The sequence below is a fragment of the Doryrhamphus excisus genome, chromosome 8, assembly GCF_030265055.1.
Source record: "Doryrhamphus excisus isolate RoL2022-K1 chromosome 8, RoL_Dexc_1.0, whole genome shotgun sequence".
NCBI lineage: Eukaryota > Metazoa > Chordata > Actinopteri > Syngnathiformes > Syngnathidae > Doryrhamphus > Doryrhamphus excisus.
Genome location: NC_080473.1, coordinates 188,330 through 206,586, shown reverse-complemented (window position 1 = coordinate 206,586; position 18,257 = coordinate 188,330). Strand labels below are relative to the sequence as shown.

General features: G+C 45.1%; 1 protein-coding gene across 11 annotated transcripts in view; it reads left to right on the top strand.

Moving 5' to 3' along the window:
• Window positions 1-18,257, top strand: part of tenm4 (teneurin transmembrane protein 4) — a 156,639-nt gene that overhangs the window by 102,839 nt on the left and 35,543 nt on the right. For 7 of the 11 annotated variants that reach the window (XM_058080913.1, XM_058080914.1, XM_058080912.1 and 4 more), the window contains 6 exons: window positions 1,276-1,395; window positions 6,232-6,493; window positions 9,404-9,671; window positions 10,968-11,111; window positions 12,978-13,227; window positions 13,709-13,729. In XM_058080913.1, coding sequence (XP_057936896.1) covers window positions 1,276-1,395; window positions 6,232-6,493; window positions 9,404-9,671; window positions 10,968-11,111; window positions 12,978-13,227; window positions 13,709-13,729 — 1,065 coding nt within the window. The remainder of the gene's footprint in view (window positions 1-1,275; window positions 1,396-6,231; window positions 6,494-9,403; window positions 9,672-10,967; window positions 11,112-12,977; window positions 13,228-13,708; window positions 13,730-18,257) is intronic. The other 4 variants (XM_058080915.1, XM_058080911.1, XM_058080907.1 and 1 more) reach the window with 1 other exon arrangement.

The following is an 18,257-nucleotide window of genomic DNA, read 5'->3' as shown; positions in this document are numbered from 1 at the left end:
CTTCTGGCAAGGGAGCCTTTGTATTATCATTATTATTTCGCAAAGCACCACAAAAACATTGGCTGACCACCATCTGGGGTCCTTGCTGCCTCTGTGCATGCCATCAAGGGCACATGCCATCAAGGTCGCACACCACCAAGGTCACATGCATCAGCGTGGAAGATTAACTGCTGAATTGGAACGACTTGCTACCATTGATTGCTGGATAGATTGTGGGGGTGTTTATTATTAGATATGATCATATATATGATATTTGTAGCATCCACATCTCCTCATCTGGAGATCTGGTCCTCACTCACGGCAATCAAGTGTTCATTGGTTGTGACAGTATTTTCTTTCTATGATTCCATGATTGTATTTTGTTGGGATTTGGTTAAACCAGGATGTAGATGTTGGTATCACCTTTGATACCAACATCAACATTCATTCATTCATTTTCTACCACTTATCCTCACGAGGGTCGCGGGGGTGCTGGAGCCTATCCCAGCTGTCTTTGGGCGAGAGGCGGGGTACACCCTGGACTGGTGGCCAGCCAATCACAGGGCACATATAGACAAACAACCATTCACACTCACATTCATACCTATGGACAATTTGGAGTGGCCAATTAACCTAGCATGTTTTTGGAATGTGGGAGGAAACCGGAGTACCCGGAGAAAACCCACGCATGCACGGGGAGAACATGCAAACTCTACACAGAGATGGCCGAGGGGGGAATTGAACTCAAGTGTCCTAGCTGTGAGGCCTGTACGCTAACCACTCGACCACCGTGCAGCCCTTGACATCAACATACTTTTTCAAAACTTTTTAAATATAATTTGATCTTATTTTTTATAATTGTATTCAATATGTGATACTTTTTCAGTTCTATTAGATATTAATGACGTTAAAAATATATATATTTTTAAAGCAAAAAGACACTTGTTACTGAATGTATTTGCTTGTATTTGTATTTTTTTGTTGTCAAATGCAATTTAGAATGATACTTTTGTGTCATGTGTTCATGATTGATAAATACAGTATAATAATGACTAATTATTAATAAAGTGACTGATACAGTAGGCGTATAGTCCATACTGCCGAGGCGGCCCTCTGAGGGCAAGCGTACATAACAGGTTTGACGCCCCTGAACCAAAGTATTATCATAAAGATTGGCAGTGAGTAAATGGGAATGTAAAGGTGTGTACGTTATATTCAGGGTAAAACCATAAACTGGGGATTTGTGTGTTTGTCTTCATGTATACACGTGGTTCATTCCTGGTCTTTCCCACGCAGGCACGCTTGTGTTATCCGAGGACAAGTGGTGACTTCGGACGGGACGCCGCTGGTGGGGGTCAACATCAGCTTCGTCAACAAGCCGGCGTTCGGCTTCACCGTCACGAGACAGGACGGAAGGTAAGGACAGACGTCTTTTTGGTCAAACGTGCTTTCGTTGTTCTGTTGTTTCATCGGCTCTGGCTTTGGGAGTGCCGGGCAGATATTGAGACAAAGCCCTCCTGCTGCGCCCTCGCGAGTTGCGCTTCAGCAGCAGGCCAGAAGCAGCGTGGCGCAGTTGGACCTTGTTTGTTTGACAGCGGCAGCTTTTTCAGTAATGAGAGGAGATGTATTTCCTTCCCTTCAGATGCCTCGCTGCACATTAGCACGCTTATTAAACAACCACAACAATCTTGTTTGTCACATTTCCTCACATATCAGTCACCTGCCTTGTCTTCTGCACACATCTTTCATCATTTCATCATTCTACGTTCCCCAAAACGAGGCAAATTTTGCTCTTCCATTGCCGTTTCCTGCAGCTGTTCATGCTGGTTTACCAGCCTTTTATTCTGAAAGGGTACACATGTCTGTGCGGAGTACACTCTGGACTGGTCAGTCATATCCGTATTCTCTATATCAGTCTTGTTGATATCAGTGATATCATTGTACTTGTTTACAGTAATATCACTATTGTCAGTGATATCAGTGCTGTCAGTGCTCTGTGATCTCCGTGATATCAGTTATATCACTGTCTTCGGTGATGTACAGTATATGTTGTTAGTGATATCAGTGTTGGTTATTTTGCTTGTCACTGTCCTCGGTCATAACTGTTTATGTATTATTGGTGATATCAGTGTTTGCCGTTATTAGTGATGTCACTGTCCTTGATGATGTACGTGTTGTTTGGTGAATCAGTGTTTTCGGTGATATCGATGTTTTTGTTATCAGTGATGGCACTGGCCTCTGTGATGTCAGTGTTGTCAGTGATATCAGTGTTGTTAGTGATATCATTGTTTTTGTTATCAGTGATTTAATTGTCCTCTGTGATTTATGTGTTGTTGGTGATATCAGTGTTGTCAGTGATATCAGTGTTTTGTTATCAGTGATATCACTGTCCTCTGTGATGTATGTGTTGTTGGTGATATCAGTGTTGTCAGTGATATCAGTGTTTTGTTATCAGTGATATCACTGTCCTCTGTGATGTATGTGTTGTTGGTGATATCAGTGTTGTCAGTGATATCATTGTTTTTGTTATCACTGATTTAATTGTCCTCTGTGATTTATGTGTTGTTGGTGATATCAGTGTTGTCAGTGATATCAGTGTTTTGTTATCAGTGATATCACTGTCCTCTGTGATGTATGTGTTGTTGGTGATATCAGTATTGTCAGTGATATCAGTGTTTTGTTATCAGTGATATCACTGTCCTCTGTGATGTATGTGTTGTTGGTGATATCGGTGTACGATATCATTGTGATGGGTGTTGCGAGTGGAGAGGCTCCTGTATCGTTGTTTATGCTTTTGATCACGTCGGTCTCCCTTGACAGGCGTCGGTTTGTCCGGGTGTGATCCATCCTTCTCCTCCGTGCCGCCATGTTTTCCCTGCAGACCTTCACTCCTCTAATCTTCCTTGGCCTTGAAGTCTTTTCCTCTCAGGCCGCTGTCGCCGTTGGACTTATTTCTTTCATCGTTCTTGTCTCCGGCGTCCTTCCCGTCTACTTTGACGTCACTCCATTAGTCCTCCTTTTCAACATCTTCAATCACAGTCACATCCCAGGCTCGCCTGCAAACCGCAGCCCCCGCATGACTAAACACGCTGACGGCGCCGACGCAGCAACCTACCTGGTTGCTACTCTTCATCACGTGACCCCCCGGAAAGCTGCAGGCCCAGACGCCATTCCAGGACGGGTGATCAAGGAATGTGCAGACCAGCTGGCCCACGTGCTCACAGACATCTTCAACACCTCACTGGCCCAAGCTGTAGCCCCCCCGTGTTTCAAGTCCGCCACAATAATTCCAGTGCCCAAGAAACCATCTTTACATGTCTGAACGACTTTCGGCCCGTTGCACTCACATCCACCATCATGAAATGTTTGAGAGGGTGGTTAAGGACCATACCACCTCCATACTCCCCCCATCACTCCACCCTTTCCAATTCACGTACCAGCCAAACCGCTCCACTGAAGACGCCATCTCCACTGCTCTCCACCTGAGCCTGGAGCACCTGGAGAAGAGAAACACCCATGTACGGATGCTGTTCCTAGACTTCAGCTCAGCATCCAACACGATCATCCCCCAGGACCTGGTACGCAAGTTGGAGCCACTGGGCCTCAAGACCTCCCTGTGCAACTGGCTGCTTGACTTCCTCACGAATAGAACCCAGTATGTCAGAGTGGGCGACAACACATCCAGTGTCATCTCCCTGAACACCGGCTCACCCCAGGGATGTGTTCTGAGCCCCCTGTTGTTTACCCTGATGACCCATGACTGTCGCCCCAAGTACAGCAGCAACCACATCCTGAAGTACGCGGACGACACACAGTGGGCCTCATTCAGGACAACAACGAACCGGCTTACAGGGAGGAAGTGCGACACCTTGTGGATTGGTGCAAGGCGAACAACCTGGTCCTGAATGTTGACAAAACAAAGGAGATCATCGTCGACTTCAGGAGATCCAGACCCAGCCACACTCCACTCAGCATCAACGACACAGCCGTAGAAGTTGTGAACACAACCAAGTACTTGGGGGTGCATATCACGGACAACCTCGGCTGGTCACTCCACACCTCCGCTCTGGCGAAGAAGGCACAGCAGCGACTGCACTTCCTGCGGCGGATGAGAAGAGCCTCCCTCTCCCCTCCTATCCTTACCACCTTCTACAGAGGGACCATCGAGAGCCTGCTGACCAACTGCATCTCCGTCTGGTCTGGGAGCTGCAAGGCCTCGGACTGGACGTTACTGCAGAGAGTGGTGAGGACAGCGGAGAAGATCATCGGGACCCAGCTCCCCCCCATTAGGGAAATAGCAAACAGCCGGTGTGTATCTAGAGCCCATTGGATCTGCTCTGACCCCACACACCCCCAGCATGGACTGTTCTCTCGCCTGGCATCGGGAGAAGGCTCGGCAGCATCCGCTGTAGGACGACCAGGTTCAGAGACAGCTACTTCCCCCTGGCCATCAGACTGCTCAATGCCAAATAAGCCCCTCTACCTTTAATCACATTATTATTATTTATTTTAATGATTGAAATTATTTGGGCAATTTACTGTTCACGCTGCACTTTACATTATGTTGTTCATATTTGGTGTCTATTCTATCTATTTATTCTCCACATTATTATTATTATTATTATTATTATTATTATTTATGATTACTTATCTTCTTTTGTGTCTGTTATTATATGGGAGCCAGGCAACGACATTTCCTTGGCAATTTCACTACTGTGTTTTTTGTGTCTTTATGACAATAAAGGGAGTCTACTTCTACTACTTCTACTTCTCTTTGAAAGAACTCGTTTGGCTCCATCTGGCGTTCCGACTGCAGGCTGTTGTCGTGTTTGATAACGGCCGATGAATCCCTCCATCGATCCGCACTGCCGCCCCGTGCAATACCTGTCCAAAAGTGTTTTTATTTCCCAAATATTTGGGCTTTCTTCTTCAATAATATTCATACACATGTAGCTTTTTTCCCTTATGTTTGCCTGCATTCACACAATACTGGAACTTCATTTTCACTTTATTTGTTTGTTTTTGATAATACTACAGCTTATAAAACCTTTTTTAACTTTAATATTTCAACTTCATGCTAATAAAATTATGTTTTTGTTTTTCATATTTTACTTTAATTCTTGTAAAATTGACTTTTTCTCATTTTTGTACTTTTTTCTTTTAATATTTTTGGACTTTATTCCTGTAAAATAATGACTGCTGATGTTTCCATTCTTGCTGTTGTTTTTTTTTTTGTTCAATGATATATTTAGAAGCTAGGAGACCAGGGTTCAATTCCACACTCGGCCATCTCTGTGTGGAGTTTGCATGTTCTCCCCGTGCATGCGTGGGTTTTCTCCGGGTACTCCGGTTTCCTCCCACATTCCAAAAACATGCTAGGTTAATTAGCCACTCCAAATTGTCCATAGGTATGAATGTGAGTGTGAATGGTTGTTTGTCTATATGTGCCCTGTGATTGGCTGGCCACCAGTCCAGGGTGTACCCCACCTCTCGCCCGAAGACAGCTGGGATAGGCTCCAGCACCCTCGTGACCCTCGTGAGGAAAAAGCGGTAGAAAATGAATGAATGAAGGATATATTTAGAATGTGCCAGGGGTCAATAAAAAGCCGCGACAAGTCGCAGTTTGGAACCCTGAGTTAGTTCATGCAAGAGCGTAGATGGGATTGCATGGCAGGCGGGCTTGCTGGGATCAATGCTGCTTCTATCTGCAGCACACACACATACACAGACACACACACACAGCTGTGGAATGTGAAATACTCAACAGCTCTCAGTATAATGCAGTACACTTTGAAAGTACTACAAACCTGAAAACACATTTCAAGTTGCAAGCAGGAATGGAATGGAATCATTGAATAACCACTGCATGGTCCCTACTTATGTTGACATAATGCTATGAGATACTATGTGTAGTACCCGCTCAGTACACTCATTTTGGTCTGTGACCAAAACTGTGATGCTGTACAACTAGATATAGAGGGAAAATACACGCAAATGATTCAACATCTACCTGGACGTTATTCCTCAGTAATCTCCTTATTCCAAAAACAGAGCAAATTGGTTCTTCAGTGGCATCTTATGACAAAGTTTTGTGTTTCCATCAGGGAAACTTTTACCCCAATTGTCAGGTGGGGCTCACCTGTCACTTTTGCTAGTAGCTTGTTGAAGGTTAGACAGGTCATCACATCATTGTCATCGTATCTTCTTATTACACCTTACTAACGATACCATCGCCTCTGGCTGCATCCTCAGCTTCGACTTGGTCACCAACGGGGGAATCGCCGTTGCCTTGCACTTTGAGCGCGCTCCCTTCATCACCCAGGAGCACACTCTCTGGTTGCCGTGGGGACGCTTCTTCGTCATGGACACCATCGTCATGCGCCACGAGGAGAACGACATCCCCAGCTGTGACCTCAGCAGCTTCACCCGGCCCAGCCCTGTGGTGTCGCCGGCACCGCTCACCGCCTTCGCCGGCTCCTGCGCCGAGAGGGGGAATGTGGTTCCCGAGATTCAGGTGACAGTATGCTACACACTCCCTCTACACACACACACACACACACACACACACACACACTCCTTCTCCATGCAGGCTGGAGTACACACGAGTGATTCATCCCACGCGTCTACAGACTCTGACGATTCATCACGTCTAATAGTAACTGCTGTGATCCTTATCTCGCTCCTCTCATTGCCCTTCTTTGCAACTTGGACAATTTCCAGCGTGCATTGAACAGCCTTGCTTGCAGCCGAGGGATGGCGGTTACACACAAAAAAAAAAACAGCCACGGGACATTTTAATTCCTCCAAGTCTCTTCAGTTCAAGGAAGAAGCCATGACGTGTTCCAAATGTACACTCATGTAGAAGCATGTGACAAGACACCCACTGTAACCTGAGGTTGCTTTGTTCAAACACCACCACATTTGCGACACACCTTCGGGGGACTGACAAGCATGCATGGGGGAGATTTCAGCAAGTTTGGTTGAAAAATACGCCAACCATCTAACAAAACCCGTTATATATTATCGTTTCATATTATCAACATACTGTATTTGTATATAACTCTGGGTAAAACTGTTCATTTTGTTAATACTTGGGTTGTTTATATTGTTTATTTTTCTATATTGTGTATTTTGTACTGCTTAACTGATTCTGTACTTTTACAGGGCAGTGGATTGGGGTTAGAGGTCAAGGTTAGGGTTAGGGTTAGAGGATTAAGGTTAAGGTTAAGGTTAGGGTTAAGGTTGGGTTAGGGTTAGAGTTGAGGTAAGAATAATGGAGTAAGGTCAGGGGTAGCGAGGGTAGGGTTTGGGTTAGGTGAAGGTTAATTTATAACAAATTGTCCATGAGCCATTGTGTAGATCAGGGGTCTCAAACTCAATTTACCTGGGGGCCTCTGGAGCTAGGATCTGGGCAAGGCTGGGCCGCATCAGGTTTTCCCCCCCAAAAAAACGCATTTATTAAAAACAGAAAAATATACAAACTTTTTCAGTGCTTTGGTTCCGTTTTTCTTCAATAAAAGCTCTGATAAAACATTCCACTGTTCTTAAATATCTTCATTTTTATTTTTCTGCACAAAATAAGATGAAAAATAAATAAACAAATTAAGAATAATAAAAAATCAATCAATCAGTAATAAATAAATATAATAATAATAATAAAAGGGCAAATAATAAAAAGTTAAGAAAGCACATATAGTTGGTGGGTAGACAAATGATTTTTTTCAGATTAAAATGAACAAAGCATTATTAGAGCCCTGTAGACATGACAAAACACGACTATAGTCACATTTATACTCTTTTTATTTACAACATATTGCGCAACTGCAGGGTCTTGAGACACATGCTAACTCGCAAACTAGAGAGCTAGCGACCTAAACGGTAGCCTTCAAGTTATTTCCTTTAAACTTAAATAGCCAAAAACTTACCACTTCCACACGGATAGGGAGGATAACTATTAACAGTTATTTAACCTTTAACATGAACATGAATCAAACGTAATAATTTTTTCTGGGTACATGATACCATACAGCATCCATATCAAACTTGCGCGGGCCGCACTAACATTAAACTTTCACATCAAGGCGGGGGCCTCAAACTAGTGTCCTGCGGGCCACATTTGGCACGCGGGCCGCATGTTTGAGACCCCTGGTCTATATGATGATAAAGCTTTGAGGACATTCTGTTCTTATATTACCACCGCCCATAGAGGGCGCCACTGACACCTTTTCGTGTAGGACACGTTGGAAATGTGTGAAAACATGCACCCCCACTGTGCTAGCTGTGCTAATATTTTAGTGAGAAATGTACCACATGGTGGCACTGTTCCCAAATCCAAAGTTTGAGTCCATCACAAGACGGATTGTCTTGAAATTTCTGCAGAAGATCCACTTCAACTTTTGGGGTGTTTAGCCCACAAACGTTATCAGAGGGCTGAAAAGCAGATGTGTGTCACATGGTTGAAAAACTATTGCCCGGCATCAATTAAAGCATCTTTGCAGGGACACGGGCGGGACTAAACACCTGTGGTGTGGATGTGGGTCTGGTTTTATGCAAAGGTCTAGGAGGCAGACCTCCACCTTCCTGGAGGCCAACACGTGCCTCCTTGAGACATATTTGGTGACCATGAGATGTTCATCGCTTTCAACAATGTTAAAAAGTTCCAATTGACTTGAAGTGGACTTTAATGGGACGGTGATGATGTCATGTGACCTCTTTTGTAAACTTGCATGCGGTGCAGATGATTGTGCCGCCAGTGTACGTCTAGCAGGCGTCTCTTTGCCCTTTCTAATTATCTAGCCTCCCGGTTTGCCTCCTAAGATTTATGGCTTATCAGTGAATTCTATTTATAGCCGCCTCCTTGTCTTCTCTCTGGCTCTCCAGTCCCCGCCATGGCACACTCGACTTGATCCATCGCCCTGAAACAAAGCGGCATTGTGACTGACGTGTCCTCTGACCGGCGTTACGGCAGCTCGTGTTTTTGATGGTTACCTTAAAGCTGTGAGTGTGGGAGCGTGGGGGGAGCAGAGGTGACTTCATTAGAGCAGAGTGGAGTAAACCCGTGCAGTTGACCTTTGAGCCTCCACGTGAGCGCCATCCAAGGTGCGTCCATGTATCATCTGCTGCTGTGTGAGCCCAAGGGCGGGGGGCGATACCGTTGTCTGCTAATGAAGGACTTTGCTGTTATGACATGGACTTAGAGAACTATTCACTGCAGTAATGAAGAAATCCTTCATGGGATTGGCCGTTATTATCGTTGTCCTCCTATTGATGTTTCTAATCTCCTCCTGGGTCCGTAGAGCCGCTCGGCTATGAAGAATACGTGCGGCGGCCAAAGATAAGACACATTGATTTTCAGGATGGAATAAAGGACACCAGGAGACAGGCGGAGAGATTCCAATGTCGTGTTTACGTCTTCTGTTTGCAGACTCTGCAGGAGGAAGTGCCGATACCTGGCACCGACATGAGACTGGGCTACCTCAGCAGCAGGACGCCGGGATACAAGTCCATCCTGAAAGTGGCGCTCACCCACTCCACCATCCCCTTCAACCTGATGAAGGTGCACCTCATGGTGGCCGTGGAGGGCCGCCTCTTCAGGAAGTGGTTCCCCGCCGGACCCGACCTGTTCTACCACTTTGTGTGGGACAAGACGGACGTCTACAGCCAGAAGGTCTACGGATTATCACAAGCCTTTGGTGAGCCTGAAGGATCACACTTACCTTCATCAGCGGAATACGCGTCGTGGTACTTCTTCCAACGCGTTTTACACCTTTGCTATTTTCACTTCTGATATAGCATACTGATATACGTATATACTGATATAGCAGCATGCTGTATCATTTCACATTTCTAAACAAATGCATATACAGTACTACTACTATACATATAGTACATACACTGTATTATGACCATGCTTACTGTGAATTTCTCTTTGAGATGAATGAAGTATCTATATATCCATCCATCCATCCATCCATCCATCCATCCATCTTATTGATATCAACTCTTCTCATACATACACAGTATAATCATGATGCCTGATGATATCAACTCTGCAAGTACATACACAGTATCATCAAGATGCCCATTGATATGTGGTGTTTTTGTCTTACTAGTATGGTATACCCATAGATATGTAGTGTACTAGTACAGGTAGTGTATCCTAAAGTGATGTTTTTGTCTTACTAGTATGGTATACCCATAGATATGTAGTGTACTAGTACAGGTAGTGTATCATAAAGTGATGTTTTTGTCTTACTAGTATGGTATACCCATAGATATGTAGTGTACTAGTACAGGTAGTGTATCCTAAGGTGGTGTTTTTGTCTTACTAGTATGGTATACCCATAGATATGTAGTGTACTAGTACAGGTAGTGTATCATAAGGTGGTGTTTTTGTTTTACTAGTATGGTATACCCATAGATATGTAGTGTACTAGTACAGGTAGTGTATCATAAGGTGGTGTTTTTGTTTTACTAGTATGGTATACCCATAGATATGTAGTGTACTAGTACAGATAGTGTATCTTAAAGTGATGTTTTTGTCTTACTAGTATGGTATACCCATAGATATGTAGTGTACTAGTACAGGTAGTGTATCCTAAGGTGGTGTTTTTGTTTCGCTAGTATGGTATACCCATAGATATGTAGTATACTAGTACAGGTAGTGTATCCTAAGGTGGTGTTTTTGTCTTACTAGTATGGTATACCCATAGATATGTAGTGTACTAGTACAGGTAGTGTATCCTAAGGTGGTGTTTTTGTTTTGCTAGTATGGTATACCCATAAATATGTAGTGTACTAGTACAGGTAGTGTATCCTAAGGTGGTGTTTTTGTTTCGCTAGTATGGTATACCCATAGACATGTAGTGTATTACTACAGGTAGTGTATCCTAAGGTGGTGTTTTTGTTTCGCTAGTATGGTATACCCATAGATATGTAGTGTACTAGTACAGGTAGTGTACCCTAAGGTGGTGTTTTTGTTTCGCTAGTATCCGTGGGCTTTGAGTATGAATCCTGCCCGGATGTGATCGTGTGGGAGAAGAGGACGGCGGTTCTCCAGGGCTATGAAAGCACAGCATCCAAGCTGGGCGGCTGGACAGTGGACAAGCACCACGCTTTGAACATCCAGAGTGGTGAGTCATCTTCTGATGGCCTTTTTCCAACCTTCTATTCTTCTGCTCCTCCAAACGGTGCACCCACAAGCGGCCCGCGCATGGCCTGAGACACGTCAAGTTGCGTGTTAATGCGTCTACCATCATTCAGCTGCCATGTCAGGATTTGTTTTGGAGATATTTGATGTGTTTTGGGTTCTTATCGCAGGAGTGCAGACGAGGAGCAGAATGTCGTTTTTTTGCGATTCGACGTCACTCGCCTTGACAGAGATTTGACTCTTTTATTACCGCTGTCCCTTTCTTCTGAGCCAAGGGGGTCCATTTTCTCATTTTGGGCAAATGACTGTTGAAAGGCCGAAGTGGAGGAAGGTTCCAGCAGCACCTGTCACACAGCAGGCGTGGCTGGCTCTGTGAGAGCATGGACTCATCAGAGGAGATGAGGCGTGCTTAAAGGGGAAGTCCTCCGGAAGCTGGCGCTTTGATCCATCGCGCTGAGTGGGAATGCTGTCCGCTCCTGCCAGATTCCACGAGACCACCCCTCCCACACATGCACCCACGCCGTGTCTTCTTCATGGCCAGCATTTTTACAATCAAGCCTAATTGAATTGCTGACAGCCTGCACGTGGAAGCCATTGCCAGATGAAATCCCGCCCCGGGAAGAAGATGCTTGGCTGATCTTCTCTGATAGACCAAATGTTGCTCTGCTCACCCAAGGCGCCAAAAGTACACCGTGAATTTCAAGTAGGATGTTATGCGTCCCACCAAAGTAGAGTCATCCACTTTACCTTTCCATCGTCACAAAATGGAACAGAGGAGATGCTGGCACGCGTAGGGGCTTTACATCGTGTTAAACGTTTATGTACGCTGATATAAACCACGTCAACCCCAACCTGTCCTCAAGTGTAAAGGTCACCTATCACATATAGTACACACTTTGAGTACTTTGAAGTAGAGAAGGTCGGCTATAACATTTATTGATCTGGGGTGGCAATTACCAAATTGGACAAAATGACCATGGCGTGGGGTGCGCTGAGCCACAAAATTACAGCCCATAGACATATAGAGAAGAGTACTTTAAAGGTCAGCTACAACATATGGGCATATAGAGTAGAGTACTTTGGAAGTCAGCTATGACGTATAGACATGTTGGGCTCTATTTTCGTAGACCAGGTGCACCGTACCTGCCCAGCGTGGTGAGCAGTACAGTGTGGCACAACACGGCGTGGCACAACACGGCGTGGCACAACACGGCGCACCCACGCCTCCGCCCTTCCCACCAGTACAAGTGGCAAAGAGGGAGGAGAGAAGGCACAGTCGGGTGTAATCTTAACCAAACAAATCAACACCTCTCATTGCCTTTAAATGTGCATCAGAGGCCACAATGCATGTCACCACGTACACTACCTCGGGGGGGGCACATGTAATCTCTTCCTGACAGTTAGATTAAACACAGCAGCAGGCTAATCCAGGCATCGTGCTTGGGATCCACCTACCTTAGTGCTCTGTCATTACCAAATAGGAGAACCTTTGATGGTGTATTCTCTGTGTCTCCTTCTCATCCTCCTTGAGGAAAAATTAGGCCATTTATTTTTCATATAGTTTTAAGTCTTCTTTACATTTTCTTTTCATAATTTTGGGGTTTTTTTCCATAACATTTTGACTTTATTCTCATGACATCTGAGCTTCAGTTCAGCTGTTTTCTCATATTTGCTTTGTAAAAAAACAAATATATACTAATGTTTAGTTCAACTTTATATTGCAACTTTCTTCTGAAATAATCTTTTGACTTTATGCACATATAATTATTTTTCTGCAACTTAATTTTCCAAAAATGCCACACTTCATGCTCCTCCTTACATTGTTGACATGTGTCTTCGCCCTGGTCAGGCATCCTGCACATGGGCAGCGGGGAGAACATCTTCATCTCGCAGCAGCCGCCCGTCATCGGCAGCGTGATGGGCAACGGGCGCCGACGCAGCATCTCCTGCCCCAGCTGCAACGGCATGGCCGACGGCAACAAGCTGCTGGCCCCCGTGGCGCTGGCGTGTGGCTCGGACGGCAGCCTGTATGTGGGCGACTTCAACTACGTGAGGAGGATCTACGTCACCGGGAACGTCACTAGCGTGCTGGAGCTCAGGTCAGTGCCCCGGACCTCCGATATGACTATCATAAAGCAGGGTGCGGGGGGGTGGGGGCTCGACAAACACACCTGGTCACCTTCAACCACAAGTGGAGCTTCACCGCTACACCGATGCCTCCACCGATGCCTCCACCGATGCCTCCACCGATGCCTCCACCGATGCCTCCACCGATGCCTCCACAGGCTCTTTGTGCTCACGCTTCCCTTTCACTCATTCTGCATCCTAACAACACTACTACTACTACTACTACTGCTAACATCTACTCTCTTCCAGCAACACTGCTACTACTACTACTACTACTACTACTACTACTACTACTGCTACTGCTACTGCTACTGCTACTGCTACTGCTACTGCTACTGCTACTGCTACTGCTACTGCTACTGCTGCTACTACTACTACTACTACTACTACTACTACTACTACTAACATGTACTGTGTTATCTTCCTTTCCTGTCTGCCTGCTGCTCTTGGCAGAAATAAAGACTTCAGGCATAGGTAAGACATGAACATGCACACACACTCTTTCAGTTCCCAGTTAACCTTTGACCCTAACTCACACGTCCAAGGAAGACCATTGACTCAATCAAGACCACCTTCATTTCTATCTACTCTGAGGGCCATCAAGCTCCCCCAGATACCAGGTGGTATATGTGGTGGGCGTGTACATTTCCCTATGTTGAGAAGAGAAGGCAGCCATAAAAGGTCCCGTGTCAAAGTACCAGCGCCTCACGTTGGCCGTCCCAGGAAAGAAAGATTGATTTGCTATCAGTAGGTCACGACTCCAGCGAGTGAACATGTGGTCAAACAGAGAATGAAAGGGCGAGTCGTGGGGTCGCTGGCCCCTCATTTCACCAGCAAACACCCGGGAGCGCTTCATTGACTTCTCTCTCCCAGCTGCTTCCATCCACATCATCTTCTCATGGAGGGGAAATGGACCTCCGTGTTTGCTACGTTCATCAACTCCATAACTTGATTTGCAGCTGAGCTTTCAAAGCCCAAAGAAATAAAAGCTACAAGAAATGTTGGCTAATGGCATAGTAATATACAGCCTTCATAAAAGATGGATTATACAGGCATAAAATACCAAATATTTCCTATTCTATACAAATATTTAGTCCCCATTGAATCGCTTAGTGAATGGAATGACTTCAGCGCTACTCATGCTGCACTCACAACACACAATCAGAGTTGCGCAACACTTCCCCATTACTTATACCGCACTTACATAGCACAATCAAGAGTTGCGCAACACTTCCACATTACTTATACCGCACTTACATAGCACAATCAGAGTTGCGCAACACTTCCCCATTACTTATACCGCACTTACATAGCACAATCAGAGTTGCGCAACACTTCCCCATTGCTTATACCGCACTTACATAGCACAATCAGAGTTGCGCAACACTTCCCCATTACTTATACCGCACTTACATAGCACAATCAGAGTTGCGCAACACTTCCACATTACTTATACTGCACTTACATAGCACAATCAGAGTTGCGCAACACTTCCCCATTACTTATACCGCACTTACATAGCACAATCAGAGTTGCGCAACACTTCCACATTACTTATACTGCACTTACATAGCACAATCAGAGTTGCGCAACACTTCCACATTACTTATACCGCACTTACATAGCACAATCAGAGTTGCGCAACACTTCCCCATTACTTATACCGCACTTACATAGCACAATCAGAGTTGCGCAACACTTCCACATTACTTATACTGCACTTACATAGCACAATCAAGAGTTGCGCAACACTTCCACATTACGTATACTGCACTTACATAGCGCAATCAGAGTTGCACAACATTTCCCCATTACTTATACCACACTTACATAGCACAATCAGGGTTGCACAACACTTCCCCATTACTTATACTGCACTTACATAGCACAATCAGAGTTGTGCAACACTTCCCCATTACTTATACCGCACTTACATAGCACAATCAGAGTTGCGCAACACTTCCACATTACTTATACTGCACTTACATAGCGCAATCAAGAGTTGCGCAACACTTCCACATTACGTATACTGCACTTACATAGCGCAATCAGAGTTGCACAACACTTCCCCATTACTTATACCACACTTACATAGCACAATCAGGGTTGCACAACACTTCCCCATTACTTATACTGCACTTACATAGCACAATCAGAGTTGTGCAATACTTCCACATTACTCATCATGTGATCAAAAATACTGGACCAAGAAGCAAACACACAGTAGGTGCATTGTCTCTCACACATAAGCTTAACTTTGACTTTCTAGAGGGGTGCAGCCGCTGTCATGCAGATTCTATGTGCTTTCATTCTTTCTCCATCTTCCTTGTCCACGGATATTTCATCTCGGCTTTCATCAATGTGAAAAAATTAGAACAAAACTTCACTTTTTGCTCTTCTTTTCCCATTTTTGCTGTTTTTTTTTACGTTTTGCTAATTTTTCAACACATTCTTCTGAAATAAGCTTTGTAAATGTTCTTAAAATGTTCTTAATTGCCACTATATTTTGATAATATTCCCCTCATTTAAATGTATCCCCGACCTCCTGGCCCAAAAAGGACACATTTATTATCATGTTTTTGTTTCTAATATTATTCAAAATATATATTTCAACTGGGCTGCACGGTGGACGAGTGGTTAGCGCGCAGACCTCACAGCTAGGAGACCAGAGTTCAATTCCACCCGCGGCCATCTCTGTGTGGAGTTTGCATGTTCTCCCCGTGCATGCGTGGGTTTTCTCCGGGTACTCCGGTTTCCTCCCACATTCCAAAAACATGCTAGGTTAATTAGCCACTCCAAATTGTCCATAGGTATGAATGTGAGTGTGAATGGTTGTTTGTCTATATGTGCCCTGTGATTGGCTGGCCACCAGTCCAGGGTGTACCCCGCCTCTCGCCCGAAGACAGCTGGGATAGGCTCCAGCGACCCTCGTGATGATAAACGGTTGAAAATGAATGAATGAATATATTTCAACTTTATACTACTAAAATAACCCTTTTTCATAACATTGTCGATCATTCTCTCTCATGATTTATCCTTGTTAACTTTAGATTAGTTTTTCCTCAAAATTACTATTACTATTTCCATTTTGCAGTCTGTGTTAGTGTCCTTGTTTTTCTGTTTTTAGAATGCGCCGCAGGCCAATTAAAAAACTGCCACGGGCTGCTAGTGGCCCCGGGGCCGCACTTTAAAGGCTACTGTGTTGCGTGTTGTCTTTGTAGATGGTGGACACGGCTGGGTGACCAACACAAACCTTTGGCGTGCGAGCCAGACTCAAATAGCCGTCTTTGTTGTGTGGGACATTTGCATCATAAAAAGGAGATTTATCGGAGGGGAAATCAGCATGCGTCGGTCTAAAATCCTGCAGTTGGCGAGCGAGCCACAAACGTGTGATACAGTACCGGGAGGTGGCTGACTCCCCCGCCTTGTTCATCGACCTCCCGCCGAGGATGTCCCTCCACGCTCCTCCTATTTCTGCAGCAGCATGCGGCAAAATCCAATTATCTCCCACGAAGTAGATGTTGTCGGTGAATATGGATGGCGCACGCGGCCGTACCTCAAGGTCAGCGCTTCCTGTAGTTTCAAGGCGATGCTGCTCTACATGCCCCCCTCCCTGATAAGCTATCGGATGATTGCTCCTAGGATCCATGGTCGCCAACTGGTACACAAGGTGGACCATCGACCTGCTGGTGGATAGTACAATACTACACCGTAAAACACTACCTGATATACAGTAGGTGAGGGTGGGGGGTGCCTACTAGTCCTACTCATAGATAGTACAATCCTACACCATAAACCCTACCTGATATATGTCAGGGTGGGGGTGCCTACTAGTCCTACTCATAGATAGTACAATCCTACACCATAAACCCCTACCTGATATATGTCAGGGTGGGGGTGCCTACTAGTCCTACTCATAGATAGTACAATCCTATACACCATAAACCCTACCTGATATATGTCAGGGTGGGGGGTGCCTACTAGTCCTACTCATAGATAGTACAATCCTATACACCATAAACCCTACCTGATATATGTCAGGGTGGGGGGTGCCTACTAGTCCTACTCATTGTACAATCCTACACCATAAACCCTACCTGATATACATACGTATGTCAAGGTGGGGGTGCCTACTAGTCCTACTCATTGTACAATCCTACACCATAAACCCTACCTGATATATGTCAGGGTGGGGGGTGCCTACTAGTCCTACTCATTGTACAATCCTACACCATAAACCATTACCTGATATACATACGTATGTCAAGGTGGGGGTGCCTACTAGTCCTGCTAGTAGATAGTACAATCACACACCGTCAACCACTACCTGATATATGTCAATTTTGGGGGGGTCCTTACTTGTCCTGATAGTAGATTGTAGATAAACCCCTACCTGATATATGTCAGGGTGTGGGGTGCCTACTAGTCCTGCTAGTAGATAGTACAATCCCACACCGTCAACCACTACCTGATATACATCAAGGTGGGGGGGGGGGGGGGGGGGTCCTTACTTGTCCTGATAGTAGATTGTACAATCCTACACCGAAATCCTGCGATTAGGTGGCACAATCCTACACCATAAACCACTACCTGATATATGTCAGGGTGGGAGGTGCCTACTAGTCCTGCTAGTAGATAGTACAATCATACACTGTCAACCACTACCTGATGTACATCAGGGTGGGGGTGCCTACTAGTCCTGCTGGTAGATAGTACAATCCTACAACATAAACCATTACCTGATATACGTATGTCAGGGTGGGGGGTGCCTATTAGTCCTGCTAGTAGATAGTACAATCGCACACCGTCAACCACTACCTGATATACGTCAAGGTGGGGGGGGGGTCCTTACTTGTCCTGATAGTAGATTGTACAATCCTACACCCAAATCCTGCTAGTAGATTGTACAATCCTACACCATAAACCACTACCTGATATATGCCAGGGTGGGAGGTGCCTACTAGTCCTGCTAGTAGATAGTACAATCATACACTGTCAACCA